General features: G+C 42.2%; 1 protein-coding gene across 5 annotated transcripts in view; it reads right to left on the bottom strand.

Moving 5' to 3' along the window:
• Positions 1–21,535, bottom strand: part of wdr17 (WD repeat domain 17) — a 154,837-nt gene that overhangs the window by 83,390 nt on the left and 49,912 nt on the right. For all 5 annotated transcript variants that reach the window (XM_072257670.1, XM_072257672.1, XM_072257671.1 and 2 more), the window contains 5 exons: positions 17,876–18,063; positions 17,583–17,751; positions 10,074–10,165; positions 7,391–7,473; positions 3,038–3,124 (listed from right to left, as the gene is read on the bottom strand). In XM_072257670.1, the coding sequence (XP_072113771.1) occupies positions 3,038–3,124; positions 7,391–7,473; positions 10,074–10,165; positions 17,583–17,751; positions 17,876–18,063 (619 nt within the window). The remainder of the gene's footprint in view (positions 1–3,037; positions 3,125–7,390; positions 7,474–10,073; positions 10,166–17,582; positions 17,752–17,875; positions 18,064–21,535) is intronic.

Genomic DNA, 21,535 nt, shown 5'->3' with positions numbered 1-21,535 from the left:
ACATCACTATTGATTTGGTTTTATTTTTGCTCTCTTTTTGCACTATTTATATAATTAAAAATATTTTATCGTACATATACATGTAAAGTGCTGTAAGGTTTCATTGCTAATGTAATGGCCTCTCTGTAATGTTCCACTCCTAAGGTAATGGTTTCTCTGTAGCAGCAATGTTTGGGTTATGACTAGAGATAACCCGGGCTTCGGAATGTATGCTAGCCAATGAGAGGGATGTTGTTCTTTCTTGTCTGGGAGCAGGGCTTTCGTGGTCTTTTGTTAGCGAGAGATGAAGAGAAAAGACACAAATGGAGAGAGTCGGTAGACCGCCAGATGGGGTGGTCTAGGAGCGAGGGTCCGAAGGTCAGTGACGCTCGGAGGAGGTCAATGGGAAACAAATGGACAAATCCATGTGCTCCAATGTGCACATTAGGCAGTTTCATAAAAATGGAACGTTTTATTATTTACTAACCCTATAGTCAGATTAAGATTGATAAAGTTCAATCATTGAATTGCAAATGGTGTACTGTCTGATACTTTGCGGTTCAGATTTGTAACCGGGCAACACATCACGCAGAATCCACACAAACGAGATTTCTCAGTTTGGCTGGGCCAGAGGCTGTCTTCCCCTAGATGGACATGTGCTGACCGAACCCAAGGGTTACATACAGTATATATTTATATAAAACTATAAAATATCGGAGCAGATTTAGGCCATTTGGCCCATTGAGTCTTCTCTGCCATTTCATCATGGCTGATCCACTTTCCCTCTCAGCCTCAATCTCCTGCCTTCACCCCGTATCCCTTCATGCCCTGACTAATCAAGAATCTATCAACCTCTGTCTTAAATATACCCATTCTCAAACAAGAAGAAACCTACAGATACTGGAGCTCTAAGCAACACACACAAAGTGCTGGAGGAATGCGGCAGGCCAAGCAGAAAAAGAGTCCAGTCGACATTTCGGGCTGAGACCCTTCATCAGGACTGGATAAAAAGATGAGGAGTCAGAGTAACAAAGTGGGTGGAGGGCAGGAAGAAACACAAGGTGATCAGTGAAACCGTGAGGGGTGAGGGGTGAAGTAAAGAACTGGCAAGTTGATTGGTGAAAGAGATACAAGGCTGAAGAAGGGGAAATATGATAGGAGAGGACAGAAGACCATGGAAGAAAGAAAACAGGGAGAAGCACCAGAGGGAGGTGAGGGGTAGGTAAAGAGATAAGGTGAGAGAAGGAGTGGAAATGGGGAATGAGGGGGTTGGGGGTAGTATCAAAACTTCGAGAAAACGATGTACATGCCATCAGGTTGGAGGCTACCCAGATGGAACATAAAGTGTTGCTTCCCTAACCTGAGCGTGGCCTCAGCGCGACAGTAAAGCAGGCCATGGACTGATATGTCGGAATGAGAATGGGAAGTGGAATTAAAATTGGTGGCCACTGGGAAATAGCATTTTTTCTGGTGGATGAGCATAGGTGCTCAGGGAAGTGGTCTCCCAATCTATGTTGGGTCTCACTGATATACAGAAGGCCACACCGGGAGCACCAGATACAGTAGATGACCCCAGCACACTTATATGTACTGGTGCAGATGGGTAAACTGGGTGGAATGGATATGATAGGCTGAAGGGCCCAATTCTGCACTGTACATCTCTATAACGCTCTCTATGAAACACTGGGCAATGACATTGCAAATGCTTACTGATTAAACATTCACAGTCTATGGTAGAGAACTCCAAGGAAACGTTGTGGTGAATATTTTGTCAAAGTGTGGACATACTTTGCAACAATGGCAAAAGTCAGACTGCTGGAGGAAGTCAGCGGGAGCATCTCTGCAGGGAAAGGGATAGTCGACATTTCAGGTGAAGATGCAGCACTATAACTGAGCTGAATTCTTCAAGCAATTTTTCTTTTAAACCAAATTACAACATCTGCCATCTCTCACGCTCTTTTGAAACTACAGCTTTTTGGGGGCATTGTAACTGTTTTCATTGTGGTAAAACACACTGTTATGAGAGAATGGAATAAGTTAATTCACAAATACTGACCATGAACTACTTATAAAATACTGATGGAGTTCTATCAAATCTTTTTGAATGATGCACCTACTTTCCAATCTCAATGCTACTGGACAGTATTTCTCATTTTAGTCACTTGGTTCTTAGTGTCTGAGTAAGATTATTTATTTTCAGCCAATTAGAGACACCACAGTGCTTGCATTTTATGGCTGCCAGATTATATTCTGATTGCCTTAGGCCATAAAGATCTATTGTAGGTTCATGAGGTGAAGGGGATATTCCTTCTAGTCAAGATTCTGTTTCACTCTGACATGGACAATCCCAAGTCTGGCTGCAAAAGGAGAAGGGTTGGACATGGGGTTAGCAACCCCGTCCCTGTATAAATCCAGAATTGTCAACAGGGGCTCCAAAGACCTCATCTTTGGGAGAGGAAGAAAGGACACACCAAGAAGATGGGCCACACCTGAAGACAACCTGAACGTCTGGCCCAGGACAGAGCACTCTGGTGAGCTATTGCTGGCAGCCCATGCCCTAGTAGGAGTGATTCACTTAATATATTATATATCTGACTCAGATTGAACACAGAGTGCCAGAACTGGAACTAACTAACAGTAAGTACTCCATTCACCTAGTACACAAGTATTTCTTCCAGTGGACCGGTTGCATTAGTTTCAGTGGTTAAATTACCCTATCTACAGATCAATGATGGTAGCACGTTAATTCATTATGCCCACTGTGACCCTACTTTTAAAAACTTGTTCTTGATTGTCTGTGGTAAACACACATCTATAGTGACAGTTATGGCCTGCATACTTCTTCTGAAGTTTAGTTTTAATAAGCTCAGTTGAGTCTATTGAAATTAGAAACAACATATCACTTCTATGGTTCATGCACATTTAGTGTGAATTTACGGAATTCTGAGTTTTAGGTCTGCATATCTACCAAAGAGGTGGCTCGTGTGTTACAGGGATAAATGGTTGACAATTCAAACCCGTAAGTGATCGAGAAGTCCCATTGGAAGGACCGACTTACTTATTGTTCTGGCTCCAATCACAGCCAAAAACAGCAGCTGGATGCTTATACTTGTGTAGAACCTTTCCATCAATTGTTCGGATAATGCTGCAATAAATGGCATATCAACAGTAACTGGACAGCTCTATCACAGTCAGAGACCACAGTAGTCAACAAAGGATGATGCTCCCTGTCTCTCCCCATCACTGTTGCTTTACCTCCTCTTCTTTTCATGAGACAAATATGTAAAACAACATTGAATGAGTAAGTTGTAACATTACAAAGTTCCGCAGATTCTTAGGTTGGAAAATCCATTATTTAAGGAAAGAAGGTAAGGGGTGAATCCAGAAACTACCTGAGTCATTAGAGTGCCTTCTTGATTAAACGTATTCCCACCATGCTTCTTGTAAGGTTTCCACTCCAGTCTCCCTGTCTCTTTATCATCATACCTTCTAATGATGCTACTTTCCACATCAGTGCTACTGATACTCTTCCCTTTCTCCTCAACCATGGATTCAAAGAGAAGTTAACTCAACACTTCTACAACACACACAAGTGCTGTAGAAATTCAGCAAGTTAAACAACATCTATAGAGGGGCCTAAACAGTTGATGCTACAGAGTATAACATGATTAAGTGCTAGCTGTCCTATTTCCATTCTATGATCCTCACTGCAGTTTTCATACCGCCAAAGATCGACGTTAAGCAGGCACTCGATGTATTGAGTGCCACAATCAGCAAATAGGAAAGATGCCTTTCTAATCATTTTTGGGGACTTCAATCACTCGTCTGCTCAATTACCATCAACATATCACCTGCAGTACCAAGGGTTCCAACACACTCAAGCACTGTTACACTATGATTAAGCATGACTACCATTCCATGCTTAGACTGCGTTTCAGGAAATTTGATCATTTGGCTGTCATTCTCTCACTTGCATACAGTCGGAGGCTAAAGAACAAGGCTTCAGAGATAAGGACAACAAAGAGGTGGCCGCAGAAGGCAGAGGACAGGTTATCGGACTGCTTCAAGACAGTAGACTCGGCTGTGGTTAAGGAGTCATCAGAGGATCCGAACCAATACAGCACGGTTGTCACAGACTTTATAAAAATGGTCTTAGATGAGTGTTTCCCTACAATATCATTTGAAACATAGAAAACTTACAGCACAATACAGGCCCTTTGGCCCACAAAGCTGTGCCGAACATGTTCTTACCTGAGAAATTACCTAGGGTTACCCAAAGTCCTCTATTTTTCTGAGCTCCATGTACCTGTCCAGGAGTCTCTTAGAAGACCCTACCATATCCACCTCCACCACCGTCACCAGCAGCCCATTCCACACACTCACCACTCTCTGTGTAAAAATCTTACCCCTGACATCTCCTCTGTAACTATTTCCAAGCACCTTAAAACTGTGCCCCCTCGTACTAGCCATTTCAGCCCTGGGAAAAAGACTGTCTATCCACATAATCAATGCCTCTCATCATCTTATACACCTCTATCAGGTCACCTCTCATCCTCCGTCACTCCAAGGAAAAAAGGCTGAGTTCACCCAATCTATTCTCATAAGGCATGCTCCCCAATCCAGGCAACATTCTTGTAAATCTCCTCAGCACCCTTTCTATGGTTTCCACATCCTTCCTATAGTGAGGCGACCAGAACTGAACACAGTACTCCAAGTGGGGTCTGACCAGGGTCCTATATAGCTGCAACGTTACCTCTCGGCTCCTAAACTCAATCCCACAACTGATGAATGCACCGTATGCTTTTTTAACCACAGAGTCAACCTGCGCAGCTGCTTTAAGTGTCCTATGGACTCGACCCCAAGATCCCTCTGATCCTCCACATTGCCAAGGGTCTTACCATTAATACTATATTCTGCCATCATATTTGACCTATCAAAATGAACCACCTCACACTTATCTGGGTTGAACTCCATGTGCTACTTCTCAGCCCATTTTTACATCCTATCAATGTTCCGCTGTAATCTCTGACAGTCCTCCACATTATCCACACCATCCCCAACCTTTGTGTCATCAGCAAACTTACTAACCCATCCCTCCACTTCTTCATCCAGGTCATTTGTAAAAATCATGAAGAGAAGGGGTCACAGAACAGATCCCTGAGGTACACCACTGGTGACCGACCCCCATGCAGAATATGACCTGTCTACAACCTCTCTTTGCCTTCTGTGGGCAAGCCAGTTCTGGATCCACAAAGCAATTTCCCCTTGGATACCATGCCTCCTTACTTTCTTAATAAGCCTTGCATGGGGTACCTTGTCAAATGTCTTGCTGAAATCCAGATACATTACATCTACTGCTCTACCATCATCAATGTGTTTAGTCACATCCTCAAAAAACTCAGTTTGGAGTCTTTCCCAACTAAAAGCCTTGGATAAACCATGAGATCTGCAGCCTGCTGAGGCCAGATCAGTGGCATTCAGATTGGGTGACCAAGTAAAATAAGAGAGGTCCAGGTACGATCTCCAGATATGATCTTTCTCCTATTGACGGCACATTTCCATACAATCATAGGAATTGAAATCCCTGTCTTTTTACCTCCAACCTTCCTTTCTAGGAATCCAAACACCAATTCCAGGAGATCCAGCAACAACTTGAATCTTTTCTAATTTAATTCTCACATTGTGGTCACACCTACATTTGGGAAATCAACTATAGGTTGGGTGACCACTTTCCAGAACACCTTTTTCGAATTGCAAAAATAATTGACCCTCTGTCTTCTTTCTATACGAGAGCATTCTTTCCTTTTTGATCTCTGGAAAACTGAACCACTCACATCTGATGCCATGCAGGTAATTAATTTCTCCATTATTAAATCTTTTTCATCCATTCTTTGTCAGTGGGAACATGGGCTGGGATGCTTTTCGAAAAACATTCTCTCCATTTCCTGACATGGAGGTGGAGACGAAGAAAGAAATGTGAAGATATCAGGATATCAACTTTGAAGAACAGTAAGGTTCTGGAACAGCAAATTTTCTCATTATCCAAGGAGGTAAATTAAATTGTTCTGATATATTTAAAAAGGCAGTATTTGATTTTTATTTAAAAATTATTTTTATTCGTGAAATCAATGTTCATTTTCTAGCAATTATTCATCAATTTGATTGATTTGAACCAATTTGAATTTCATCAATATGAATTTTTAACTTCAATAAAATTATAGCTGTGTAGTCAGATGACACTATAAGTAAAATCTATATATAGAATATGTCAAAATATAAAAACTCTGTGTCATAATATAAAAAGTAAATATGCATGAAGCAATTAATTCATGGCCTTTACTTGGTTTTAATATTAGCAAAATAGTTGAAAAATACCTTTGGTATTTAGTTGATTAATTTCAGTACACACATTAGTGAATTCTAATTAATAATGATGGAAATGTCTGAATGCAAGGCAGGATCGAAGTTTATTAGGGTAAGTAATGGGACTCTTTCTCTGGAGAAAACAAGGTTAAGGGTTTAGATAGATTTGATACAGAGAGACTGTTTACACTTGTGGGAAGAGTTTAACTGAAGGCCATTGATATAAGAAAGTTACTAAGTAATCCTGGAAGTTATTCAAAAGGAATTTCTTATCCAAAGGTTGATAAGAATATGGAGCCTTCTGCCATAGAAAGTAGTTGAGGTAAGTGACTGCAGTGGCGCTTAAGGAGTGGGTCAAGGGAAAAGGCAATAGAGGGTCATGGTGGTAGACTTAAATTAGGAAAGTCAGGAGAATGCCTGAATGCAGCATGGATGAGTTGGCCTGAACGATTCTGTGCTATGAAGCCCATCAAATCTACTTCTAACATACACTCAGTGGCCACCTTACTGCAAATATCTAATCAGCCAATCATGTGGCAGCAACTAAATGCATAAAAGCATGCAGACATGGTCAAGAGGTTCAGTTGTTGTTCAGACCAAATATCAGAGCGGGGAATAAATATGACCTAAGTGACTTTGACTGTAGAATATTTGTTGGTTCCAGATGGGGTGGTTTGAGTATCTCAGAACAGTCGCTACAGTTTGCAGAGAACGGCACTAAAAACAAAAACATCCAGTGAGTGGCAGTTCTGTGGGCAAAAACTCTTTGTTAATGACAGAGGTCAAAGGAGAATGGCCAGACTGGTTCAAGCCGACAGGAAGGCGATATTCTCAAATAACCACGCGTTACAACAGTGGAGTGAAGAAGAGCATCTCTGGATGCACAACATGTTGAACCTTGAAATGGATGGGCTAAAGCAGCAGAAGACCAAACTGGGTTCTACTCCTGTATCTAATAAAATAGCCACTGAGTGTATCTGTATTCTGTTTACATCTCCATATGTTTCTACATTAAATAAAAGTCAATAATGATAGAAACACAACTTACCAGAAGCCATCCCCACTACATGTCGCAATCCTTTTGGAATCTTTGTGGCTCCAAGCAATGCAGAAAATGCCATTTTTTCCATGCTTCAAGGAATAAAAGAAGATACTTACTGACAGAACCATAATATTGGCAGGATGTTCATTCAGACATTGAAACAAAAACTAAGCACACTCCCACTATAGAATTAACATTGAGTTGTCTAGTGTTTGGAACAGCGTGTTTGAAAGCAATGTTATTCTCATGACCTCATGGAGTTATCTCTCATCTTTCAAACATTCATAAGGTCAGGCCTCACTGGCAAGGCCTCCAAATATTGCCTATTCCTAATTTCCCTCTAGGTCACTTCAGAGGGCAGTGAAAGCTTTGGGATGAGAATTAAATGTAATCCTTAGAGTCAATAGTTTCATTTAATATCAAAGAAGTGTATACAATAGTTACAGAATACTATAGCATGGAAACAGACCATTCAGTCCATCTAGCCCATACCAAAATATGTTTTGTCCTATCCAACTGCACCCAGACCACAGACCTCCCATCCAATTTCTCTCAAAAGCTGAAATCGAGCCTGCATCCACTACTTCTGCCAGCAGCTCATTCCACACTCTCACCATTCTCTGTGTGAAGAAGTTCCCCCCCATGTTCCCCTTAAACATTTCACCTTTCACCCTTAACCCATGATCTCTAGTTGTCTCACCCAACCTCAAGCCTGTTTGCACTTACCCTATCTATAATTTTGCATACCTCTGTCAAATCTCCCCTCATTCTCCCATGCTCTAGGGAACAAAGTCCTAACCTATTCCCTCGAATTCAGGTACTGTACTCAAGTCCTGGCAAAATCTTTCTAAATGTTCACTTTACTCTTTCAGTATTATTGATACCTTTCCTGTAAGGTGACCAGAACCACAATTAATACTAGGTCTCACCAGTGCATTATACAGCTTCAAGATTACACCCCAGTTCCTATACTGAATACATTGATAAATGAAGGCTGGGATTGCAGACTGGACAAAATGGATGGAGCTCCATCCCTGAAGTGTGTTAGTGAAACAGATTGATTTTTAACAGTAGTCCACGGTAATTTCATGGTTCATCATCACTGAAAGTTGCTTTTTATTCTAGATTTTATGCAATAACAAAAATTTTAATCCCACAGCTGCCATATCCAATTTGAACTCAGGTCTCTGATCAAAAGCCTGGGCCTATGCAAAATAGCCCAGTTGACTTAACAACTGTGCTGATGTATAAAAGAAATCAGGATGCAGCACTAGAGCAGCAGGGCATCTGCAAATGCAAATAATTTCTAATTACTGGTCGCTGTCTATTATACACCAATGTTGTCTCCGTTTTCAAATACAGAACAGTACAGCACAGGAACAGGACCTTTGGTTCATTTTGCTGTGCTGAATTAATTCAAGATTCAACAATCAAGTTTCAAGATTGTTTATTATCATTCACCAGTACAAAAGTGTAAAAAGGAACAAAATTATTGTTATTCTGGATCCATTGCAGCACAAGAAAACACACAGTAAGTATAAAGAACGCAATAGGTTCACTGGTTTTTTTTTTAAGCACTGCATGAAATTAACCTGTAATTTACCATATAACTAAATTAACTGCACTAAAGACCCGAAGACTTTTGCACAGTACTATATTTTTCAACGTAGAGCAGAGAGTGAGGTTGTAAATGTGGCAGGAGCCAAGGATGTTGGGAATGGTGAGGGTGGAGCGCCATGGGAGGGGTGTGGGACAGGTGGCAGAGAAAGACTGCCTGGGCTGGGGGTGATGAGGGTGCAGACACACCCATTCCTGAGACACCAGGCAAGGACATTTGATTCCAAACAATTGGTTTATTGATCATTACAGAATGTCTCTCTGGTGCTTCCTGCTCCTTCCCCTCTCCCGTCACCTTTTCCCAACCAAGATTCCCCTCTCCCTGCCCCCTTCCCACTCTCAATCCACAATAGAGACTCATATCAGAATCGGGTTTATCATCACTCACATCTGTCATGAACTTTGTTTTTTTTTGTGGCAGCTGTACAGTGCAATACATAAAATTACTAGAAATTGCAATCAGAAAAGCATATAAAAATAATTAGAGTAAAAGAGCTTAAAACAATGCTGCTTACTGAAGGACCCATGGATGCAATTGTGGATCTCAGCTGTAGTAGTCCTAAAAGTGAATACTTACTGATTCCTATCAGAGCTGCATATAAAGGGTCACAACTTTCCAGTGCCATCTTTGATCGGATTAGGATCTCCGTATGTGCAATTTACTGCTTTATTTTCTTCCATTACAACACTTCAAAAACACTTAAAACGTTGTGAAGCATTTTGGAATGTAAATCAACCTTTAACCTCTGTTGAGGTCACATCCATATGAATAAACCAGGCTTCACTTGATCCTTCACATAGATTCCAAAGATCACAGACTTGAAACTTTTTCTCTGTGCTGCCTGACTTACTGGGTATTTTGAGAATCTCTTGTTTTTATCTTATTCTTTTTAGGAGTATCCAGTCACACTAGAGTACAATAAAGGTCAGGTGGAACAGTCCTGAGATCAAACCTGCTCCTACTTCTGGTGTTTTGTTTTTAGGGGGACGTAATGAGGCTTCAATAACCACAGTCAATGCTGAAATATCAATGAGCATTCACAAAGGGAGAAGATAAAACCTAGAAACTTACCTCATTAAATCTAGTAATTGTTTTCCCTTTAATTACATCCCATATGAAAGCTCCGTTCCGTGAAGTTGCACCTGCGATGCGGTTTAGGTCACCTTAAGGTTAAAAGGACAATTACATGTTGCCGTGAAACAAATATCGCTCACCTTTGAAACAGTGCATCCAATTATTCTGCTATTCTTGAATTCTATGCCATCTAAACATCATGTTGACATGTTGTCATTCACATTCTTGGTCAAATCATCAAAAAACTCAATCAAGTTTATAAGACATAACCTTCTGCACACAAAGCCATGGTGACTACTCCCTAACTAGCCCATATCATTTCAGATGTAAGTTTATCTTTTCCCTCAGAATGCTGTCCAGTAACTTATCTACCAAAGATGACCTAAAGTTCTCAGAATGTTCCCAGCCACCCTTCTCAAATAAAGCCACAGCATTCATTGTGCTCCAAGTCTACTGGCAGCTCATCGTGGCTAACAATAACATACAGATCTCATCTAGGGCAATTTTTTTTTTTCGAGCCTCCCACAATGTTCCTGGATATACTTGGTCAGACTATGGAGAGTTATCTACCTTCATGTCTCTTATGACATCCAACACCTCCCTTGGTGTAACATGGACTATCCCCAAGACCTCAGCATTTAAATTTCCTAGTTCCAAAGTTTTTTTTGTTATGTTCCGTAACCATAAAACATTAAACTAATTCAAAGGAAGACATGGGAGTCCGACAATGCGTGTCTAACTTAGAGTTTACTTTAAGTGAGGCACGCACATGTCACGTGGTAGCGTGCTGACGTGTTCAGTCATGCTACTATGTGATTAGCATTATCTCATTAGATATTTTTTTTATAAACATCATGCTGATTAGTGCTCTTTTTGAAACAATTTGAGTTTTTATCTTTTTCCCTTCTTTGTGCAGTTCATTTATTCTTAATCTGCCTGACATGCTCTTTGTATGTGTCCTACTTCCTTATATTTTCTGCAAGTTTCACCTTTAAACCTGCATTTATTTGCGAATGTGAGCCCCTGCCCCAACAATAACGCAAGTTATTTGGCCAGACTGGATTCTATTTAGATGCTGCACTTTTATTCACACTCACTTTCATTCCTGACTGCAACTCAACTGCATCTGTCTGCATTTTCCATTGAAACAGTAGTTTCAACCGCTCTTTTGAATGTAAGTTGTGCTTCAGTTGGGAGCCATTTTTGAATGTTTTCTTTTAAGAATCCACATACTAAATGATCTCCCAGTGTATCATTAAGCCCATTACTGAACTGACAATGCGCAGAAAATCTCTTCATTTCAGCCACACAGACTGAAATGGACTCCCCTTCTTTTTAATTCCACTTATGAAACCTGAACCATTCTGCAATCAACAATGGCTTTGGTTCTAAATGTTCCTGCGTCATTTTGACAATTTCAGCAAAGCTCACTTCTGCTAGTTTGGTTCAAGCAGTCAAGCTTTGAACCAAACCTTATGCGTTTAAACTCAATGCACTCAGTAAAATTGGTATTTGTTTCTCATTGGCTATTTCATTTGCTTCAAAATGTTGTTGAATTAGCTCAGTATATAAAATCCAGTTATCTTTTGTGAAATCAAACAGGTCTATTTTTCAAATGTAGTCAGCCACTTTTGCTCTTATTTATGATTATTACCACCTGGTACTCACTGTTTATGAACCTGTGAATTCTTCCACTTTGAATATTTTTAAAAACTCGATCGTGTCTTCCGTTCTGCAGAGCATGAGCTGTGCTGCTTTTTTTTAAAAACTTGACAGTCCATGCATGTGCTGGGCTTTTGTTTTTAATTCAACTGTTCCTTGCTGCTCCTATCCTCTCTCTAGTTGCTCTTTTTTTCCCTTAATATATTTACAAGAACCATTAGGATCTTCCTCTGCCAACATTATCCCACAACCCCCTTTCTCAAAACTTAAGACCATTTAATATATTTCCTGTGCACAAATGTAGAGTGAATTAATTGTTACTCCAGATCCATTGCAGCACCAAACAAAAAACACAAAAGAACAAGAACAAAATAATAATAAAACACAATAAAGATAAATACATAAGATAGCTTATATACATAGATTGATTGTATGTCAAAAAAGTGACACTAGGGTGTACATAAAGTTACTGACAGGAAATAATAAAGAAGTGGTGGAGGTAGAGGGTGGCGGTGTTGATCAGCCTCACTGCTTGGGGAAAGTAACTGTGTAGTCTGGTGGTTCTGGCACGGATACCACATAGCCTCCACCCTGATGACAGTGCGACAAACAGTCCAAGAGCAGGGTGCATGGGATCCTTCATAATGTTGCTGCCCTTTTCCTGGCACCTTTCTATTTTATTTATTTATATATAATATATATATATATATATATATATATATATATATATATATATATATATATAGATAGATATAGATAGATATATGTCCTTGACGGCAGGTAGGCTGGTGTCGGTGATGTTTTCAGCAGTTTTGACTACCTGTGTAGAGCTGTCATATCCACTGCAGTGCAGCTTCCATACTAAGCAGCGATGCAGCTTGTTAAGATGTTCCCTGCCACGCAGGTGTAGAATTACAGGAGTACAGCGGTGCAAAGTCCAGCTCGCATCAGCCTCCTCGGAAAGTAGAGGTGGCGATGAGGTTTCTTCACTGTGTAGGATGTGCTCTGGGACTATGGGAGTTTGTGCGTGATGTGACTCACAGGAGCTTGCAGTTTCCACTGCTGTGCCACCAGTGGAAAAGGGATGTGAGTGGTGTGAGTGCTCTTTAAGTTGATAACCTTCTCCTTTGTCATGTTGAAATTAAGGAAGAGGTTATTTGCCTGGCAACGGGCCTCACTCTTCCTCTTCCTCTCTGTAGGGGATCTCAATTCTTGTTGATAATGAGCCCCACTGCTCATTAGGGAACCTGATAATGTGATTGTTTCGGTGTTTGGCCGTGCGGTAATGTGTCAGCAATGGGCTCATCACATGACCCTGGGGGGGCACCCATGTTGAGGATGATAGGGAGGGAGGCACAGGTCGTGCATTCTGACTATTTGACGTCTGTTTGTTAGGAAGTCCAACACACAGTTGCACAGCGGATCATTTAGACTGAAGAGTAGGAGTTTGTTCACCAAGTTCTGTGGGACAATAATGTTGAATGCTGAACTGAAATCCAGAAACAGCATTCTGACATAAGTGACCTTGTTTTCCAGGGGTATCAGGGTCAGTTGCAAGAGAGATGCTATGGCATCTGTCGTAGAATGGTTCTGTTGGTAAGCATATTGGCAGGTGCCCAATGTGGCAAGAGTGGAGTTGTTGCTATGTGCCACTAACAGCAGTTCAGAGCACTTCATGATGATTGGCACCAGTGCCACTGGGTGGTAGTCACCTAGTTCTGAAGATGCTGAGTTCTTTGGCACAGGCACGTTGGTGGCTGATTTGAAGCATGTGGGGACAGCAGCCTGGATGAGTGAAGTGTTGAAGGCGTCAGTGAGCTGGTGTGCACACTCCCTGGGTATTTGGCCTGCGATGTTGTCTGGCCTGGCTGCCTTATGGGGGTTGACTCTGCAGAATCCTTCTCATGAATGCTGTTATTACAGACAGTGGGCACTCTTGGGAGAAGGGCAGCTTTTGTGGGCAGCATTGTGTTGCATGCCTCAAAGTGTGCATGAAAGTTGTTTAGAGTGTCAGGGAGGAAAGCATCACTGGTGCAGTCGAAGCTGTTTTGCCTTGTGTTGTTAGTAACGTCCTTGATGCCCAGTCACATATGCTGGGAATTGTTATTGGCCCGGTGTTTCTGAATTTTTTGTGCAGAGGCAGCTTTTGCTTTCTCGATGCCTAAGAGCTGTTCGGTCACCAGACTTGAAGGCAGCTCTCCTGATTTCCTTCTCAAGTACACTCCTGCATTGCCTATAATCCTACAGGGATTCTCTTGACACCAACTGCCTGTAATGACTCAAGCCTCCTTTCTTTCCTTGGCCAGGGTGTCAATATCCCTGATTCCCTATTGTACATCTTACCCTTCACTCTGACACATCATGCAGACCTTAAGCTCTCACTACCTCAACTTTAAAAGCCTCACACTTTACCAGTCATCCATTTACCCATAAGCAACCTTACTCCAATCAATCTTTGCAAGCTCCTGTCTCATACTGTCAAAATTCACCATGCCCCAATTTAGAACCTGAACCCGTGGACCAGTTCTGTCCCTTCCCATCACTTGTTTCAAACGAATAGATCTGCTGACTTTTCCCCTGCATTATGTTTTCCCTGCCTCTGAAACATTTTATTGACTTTCATTGTGTGTAACACATTGATGTTTTTTAAAAATATTGATACAAGTACACTTTTGATGTGTGATAGATACACAGACAGCATTTTCATGTGTTTAATTGAAGGATGCAGCACAGAATGAAGACAGTCACCCTAGCAAGGCATATTCAAAAGTAACATGCCTACTTCCCTGTTTCATCATATAACTTTAAAAAGCTATCTTGTGAATATTTACATAATTTGCCTTTGAAAGATGCTACCAAGAGTGCTCTCATCACTCATTCAGAATCTACATTCTGTAGCATAGTAACACACTGATTAATCCTATTTTCCAAAAGACACCTTTTGTTTTTCTACCAATCCATTGGTTACTCACTGAGCTCACTGTAAATAGTTTTCCTAAGCTCTAAGCTCTTTTACTCTTTTGAAATCCATAATAACCTTGGAAATCTCCATTAGAGCATCCTCTAACCTGCTCTGCTCTACGAAGAAATCCTCTTTCTCAGAACTCTCTACTGAAGAGCCGCAATTGGAATTATGCTTTGAAATGTTTCAGTCATTTCCTTTCAATGTATCTGTGTCCTGTCTTGTGTTGTAGTAACATCTCCTCACATAGAAAATAAGATATAGGAGCAGGATTAGGTTAAATGCCCAATGAGCCCACCCTGCCCAATTACATCTATGTGACGAATTAACCTACTAATCCATAAGACCATGAAATATAGGAGCAGAATTAGGCCATTTGGTCCATTGAGTCTGCTCTACCATTTCATCATGGCTGATCTATTTTCCCTCTCAGCCCCAATATCCTTCCTCCCCACCCCCAATATCCCTTCATCCCCTGACTAATCAAGAATCTATGAACCTCTTCCTTACATATACCTAATGACTTGGCCTCCACAGCCACCTGTGACAATGAATTCTACAGATTCACCACCCTCTGGATAAAGAAACTCCTCCTCTTCTCCATTCTAAAAGGACGCCCCTCTATCCTATGGCTGCGGCCTCTGGTCTTATATTCCATCACCATAGGAAACATTCTCTCCACATCCACTCTATCAAGGCCTTTCAACATCCAATAGTTTCCCACAGGCCTTTGGACTGTGGGAGGAAATCCGGGCACCTGTAGGAAACCCACATGGTCACAGGGAGACAGCGATGGAACTGAACCTGGGGCGCTGGTGCTGTAATAGCGATACACTAACCACTACATTACCCTGCTGCCCTGTAGTCTACTTACAGATTCTTTGTAATGCTGGGGATTGTTGAATGATTGCAATTCTCCTGCGTTTCTCAAGGGGCATGCATGAGTATGAAATGGGGGAGTTGTTGCATGAGGAGAGATTGAGAGATTGATACATTTAGTGTATTCTCCATGGAATTTGAAAAAAATAAGAGATGGACTCACTGAGACCCAGGATTCTGAAGGACTTACATTGAGACTTTGTTTCCCAGACTGAGCTGTCTAAAATTGAGAGCATAGTCAAGGAATAAGAGGTCAGACAATTAGTTAATGAGTCAAGAGCAGCACGGGTAGCATAGCAGCTAGTGGAACGCTTTACGGCGCCGGCGATAAATTCCTGCCACCATCAGGAAGGGGATTGTAGGTTCGCCCTTTGACCACTTGCGTTTCCTCCGTTTCCCCACACCTCCCAAAGAACTACAGGTTAGGGTTAGTAAGTTGTGCGCATGCTATGCTGGTATCAGAAGCATGATGACATTTGAGTGCTGCTCTGAGCACATCCTTGGACTGTGTTGATGCAAAATGGCACATCTCACTGTATGTTTCAATGCATAAGTGACATTAAGACTAATCTGATCTTTAGCTTTCATTCTGAAATGACAAGAAATTACTTTACCATGAGAGTTTGGAAGTCATTTCCTCAGCAATCTTTGGATGCTCAGTCATTGGGTATATTTAAAGGTTTTTGTCACTCAGGTAATGAGCAAAGTTGAAGGTCAGTTGGAAAACAGATGTAAGGGGTTTCTTCTTTTATGTTACTGCATAGGCTAATTAAAATGGCTTCTTTGTTATGTTATAATTAAAATGGCTTCTTTGTTATGTTAAATGCTGAGAAAGTTCTCTCGCTAGCGGCTTGTTTGGGTTATATTATTGATAAGAGAGCGGCTGAACCAATGGGTGTCCATGTTATTCTTCCTTGTGTGTCTGTAAGCTATTGTGATGCGCAGGTTTTTGGGCAGAAGGCACGATGGAGACAGAGAGAGCGGACAGGATGCTGTGAACGGGCCGACGGGGCGGGCCCAAGCCAGAGTCCGAGGTCCAGGGTCTTCAGCGAAGAGAGGAGATGAAGACAGACTCGTGTGGAGCGTCTGGTTGACCACCGTGGGTGGTCCCAGGCGGCAGGACAAAGTGGTCAGAGGGGATCGAATGGTGAAGAGAGGATCGTTTCTGGAGTTCCAGCTCTGTACACGACGAGATTGAACTTTGATAAGTGTGGCACCTTTTACTTTTCTTTTATATTTTATCTCTATTAATTATATAGTTCCAGTAATATCTATAAACTGTAATTCATTTAATCATATATGGTGTATTGTCTATTATCTGGCAGGGTCGGGTACATCACACAGCAACCACACAAACTTAATTACCCAGTTTGGCGGAGCCGAGGGCTGTTTCTCCTGGACGACAGCGAGTTGAGCAACCCTGACGATTACCGGGGGGTTACACAGACTTCAGGCAAAAGATCAAAGAATCATTGACTTGTGGACCTTGTTCAAAGTTATTTGTGGACCACACCTGCTCTATTTCTAACTGAAAATACCGAATGGACTCAGCAGGTCAGGCAGCATCTGTTGAGTGGAATGAGGAGCTGATATTTCGGGCCAAGACCCTTCAACAGCATCTTGCGTGTGTTGTTCTGGATTTCCAGCATGAGCTGAATGTCTTGTGTTTATGATCTAGGAACAAAATCCTGTCTGATAAATTATGTCCGAAGAATGAAAGAGCATTAGAAACAAAGCTTTGCTGACCTTCGCTCACTGCTCAGTGTATGTGTTTGGTATGTCTATTTAGCATCAATCAGCATCCACAAATGCCTGCAATACAAAAAGAGCCAGAGGAACTCATTGTGACTGCAGCATCATTGGAGGGAAATGAGGTGCTCTAGAAGGTCAAGACTCTTCATCTGCACTGGAAAGGAGGCAGGAAGATTGCCAATATGAAGAGCTGGAGAGAAAGTGTGGTACAAGAGCTGATATCTTCACAAGCGCCATGCACATTTTCTTACCTGGAGCCCACGACAGGGAGTAGATGACTCCCTCATTGCCAGGTGAAGTGTAGACTGCCGTCAGGGTGTTTATATCCCACACTTTAATGGTCCCATCAAATGATGCCGTGGCTAGAAGGTTGGGGTCATCTGGTTTAAATTTACAGTCAAAGATTGTTTCCACGTGACCCTGGAATAACAACATAATGAGACTGTTGATCTTTTAGAGATATAATATTTCTAGAATCATTTTCCTTTTGACCGATGCAACACTAGGGCAATCTGAAAATGAATAAATCTCTCTTACAGCCTACCAAATCTCTCAGGAAATTCCACTTCTTGGCTCCCATGTCATAAAGGCCCACGCCACCATCCATAAAGCAACAAACGGCGTGCCCAGGAGGCAGGGAAAAGGCTTGGTTTTGAGAGAGGGTCGGAGGAGGTATGGCTTCACTGGTGGATGACGTGTGCTGGTTCTTTGATGGTGAATGTGCAGAATAGCCTGAAAAGGACAGAAGGAAAATTATTTTCTAACACCTCTTTAAAATAGCAGATTTTCACCTACATCAAGTCAATAGTGTGCCATTCTTTTTAATAGTCCCCATTAACTGGCACTTTTATATATTTTTGGATAGGTTTAGAGAAGCATTATCCTTGAAATATTCATTCTTTTTTTTAAATTCATACTTGCAGAAATACTTATGCATTTCATATAAAAAATTTAGAAAGCAGGATAAGTTTGCTGTAATTATTCATGGATATGTTGGTCAGGGCTAGTATTTAATCTCTATCCTACTGAGCACTGAGGAGCATGTTAAACTATTTCACCAGGCATTTAAGAGTCAACTTCATTACTGGCTCAATAGCAGAGTTTCCCAAACTATTTTATGACATTGACCAATAGCATTAAGCAAGGGTCAGGTTGGAAACCCCTGCTCTGGAGCTAATAATGTGTTCCAGATGCTGAATAATTTCAAACACTGATAAGGAACTTATATGCACTTTGTTTTTAATGTTGCATTTATAACGGAATGATGTCTAATTTGTAGTTATGGTGCGATAAAGGCGGGAGGAGAGACAGCAGCGCGCCGCGCGTGCGCAGCCCTCCGGTGAAAAATGATATCGTATCCGTTAAATAGGGGCCATGGACAATTTTGATTTGATGGAGATGGACGTGGAAGCACAGAGGAACATCTGGAGAAATTTCTGAACCGCCAGTTCACTGCTGTTGTTACTGCGTGGTCGGGAATCTTCCGGAGGGAAGGCCTCAAAATCCCCGGCTTTGCCTGCTGTTGGCAACCAAGATTGAGGTTGAATTGTTCGGACAGAGATGGCGCTCAGTACTCGGTGTCGGAGAGCTGATTGGAGGCTCGAAGTTTTCAGATGACTCAGAGTCGGACTGTGGTCAGCATGGCAGGGAGAGTTTTTCTTCCTTCTCCCGTCTGTGTGAGATGTGGGACATTTGAGAAACTCTGAACTTTACTGTGCTCATGAACTTCTTCATCAAGTTATGGTATTGTTACACTGTTGTAACTATACATTATAATTATGTGGTTTTGTTAGTTTTTTCAGTCTTGGTCTGCCCTGTGTTTTGTGATAGCACACTGGAGGAAATATTGTATCATTTCTTAATGCATGCATTACTAAATGACAATAAAGGAGGACTGCACGTCTTCATAGTCTATAATGCAAGGTACAGTGCTGTGCAAAATCCTTAGGCACTTAGCTAAGGTGCCCAAGACTCTTGATCAGTACTGTAGCAATTTTATGTATTGCACTGAACTGTTGCCACAAAAAAGAAATAATTTTATGACATATGTGAGTGTTGATAAACCTGTGGTCTGAGGAGTGGGGAGGGGAGTCATGGTTAGGAAAGTGGGAAGGGAAAGGGGAGGAAGCAGGAAGCACTAGAGAGACAGTCTGTAATGATAAATAAACCAACCATTTGGAATCAAACGACCTTGCCTGGTGTCCCAGGGCTGGGTGCGTCTGCATCCGCACCACAAACACCACCCTCCCCCCACCCCCACTGCCCTTGGCACTCCTTTCCTGCTACCAGTCCCATTCCTTTCCAGAGGCGGTCCACCCTCACCATTCCCAACATGCTTTGCTGCTGCCGGATTTACAAACTTGCTCTCTGCTCTGCGTTGACAAATACAGTACTGTGCAAAAGTCTTAGGCACCCTAGCTATATATATGTGCCTAAGAATTTTACACAGTACTGTAGATTCTTAGAGCACAGAGACTGGCCCTTCTTAAGATGATAAGACCGAGGAGCAGAATTTGGCCATTTGAGTCTGCTCCACCACTTAAACATGGCTGGTTTATTTTCCTTCTCCACTCCATCTCCCTGCCTTCCTCCTGTAACTTTTGACACCATCACTAATCAAGAATCTGTCAATCTCCACTTTAAATATACCCAGTGACTTGGCCTCCATAGCCATCTGTGGCAATGACCTCCACAGGTTCACCATCCTCTGGCTAAAGAAGTTCCTTCTCATCTCTGTTCTATTCTGAGGCTGTGCCCGCTGATCCTAGACTCACCATATATTGGAACCATTCTCTCCATGTCCACTTGACCTAGTCCTTTCACTGTTTGAAAAATTTCAGTGAGATTACCCTCATTCATCCAATCAATATGCTTCTCATATGTTAAACCTTTCATTTATGAGACCATTCTTCCAGAGCCTCTCCAATGCCAGCACATCCATCCTGAGATATGTGGCCCAAATCTGCTCACAATACTCCGTACGTGGCCTGACCAATGCTTGTAAAACCCTCAGCATTACATCCTTGTTTTTATATTCTAGTCCTCTTGATATGAATGCTAACATTGCATTTGCCTAGAAAACAGCCTATGCCTTGATTCCTTCTACCAAAGTGCATGACCATACACATCCCTATATTGTATTCCATTGGCCACTTCTTTGTCTATCCTCCTAATATGACCAATTCCTTCTGTGGATTCCATAAGACCATAGGATGAGGCTTTTCATTCCAGGACGAAGGAGATGTCCTCCTTTTTTAAAGAAAGAGGCTTCCCTTCCTCCACCATCAACTCTGCTCTCAAATGCATCTCGCCCATTTCACGCACATCTGCCCTCACTCCATCCTCCTACCATACCACTAGGAATAGGGTTCCCCTTGTCCTCACCTACCACCCTACCAGCCTCGAGGTCCAACATATAATTCTCCGTAACTTCCGCCACCTCCAAGGGGATCCCACAACTAAGCACATCTTTCCCTCCCCCCCATGCTTTCCGAAGGGATCGCTCCTTACGCGACTCCCTCGTCCATTCGTCTCCCCCATTCCTCCCCACCAATCTCCCTCCCAGCACTTATCCTTGTAAGCGGAACAAGTGCTACACATGCCCTTACACTTCCTCCCTTACTACCATTCAGGGCCCCAGACGGTCCTTCCAGGTGAGGTAACACTTCACCTGTGAGTCGGCTGGGGTGATATACTGCGTTTGGCGCTCCCGATGCGGCCTTCTATATATTGGCGAGACCCGACGCAGACTGGGAGACCATTTCGCTGAACACCTACGCTCTGTCTGCCAGAGAAAGCAGGATCTCCCAGTGGCCACACGTTTTAATTCCACGTCCCATTCCCATTCTGATATGTCTATCCACGGCCTCCTCTACTGTCAAGATGAAGCCAAACTCAGGTTGGAGGAACAACACCTTATATTCCGTCTGGGTAGCCTCCAACCTGATGGCATGCACATTGACTTCTCAAACTTCCGTTAATGCCCCACCTCCCCCTCGTACCCCATCCGTTATTTATTTATTATATATATTCTTTCTCTCTCTCCCTCTCTCTCCTTTTCCTCCCTCTGTCTCTCTCACTATACTCCTTGCCCATCCTCTGGGCTTCCCCCTCCCCCTTTCTTTCTCCCTGGGTCTCCCGTCCTATGATCCTCTCATATCCCTTTTGCCAATCACCTGTCCAGCTCTTGGCTCCATCCCTCCCC

The sequence above is a fragment of the Mobula birostris genome, chromosome 5 (genome assembly GCF_030028105.1).
Source record: "Mobula birostris isolate sMobBir1 chromosome 5, sMobBir1.hap1, whole genome shotgun sequence".
In the NCBI taxonomy this organism is placed as follows: domain Eukaryota; kingdom Metazoa; phylum Chordata; class Chondrichthyes; order Myliobatiformes; family Myliobatidae; genus Mobula; species Mobula birostris.
Note: the sequence above shows the minus strand (reverse complement) of the source record. Positions and strands in the feature narration are given on the sequence as shown.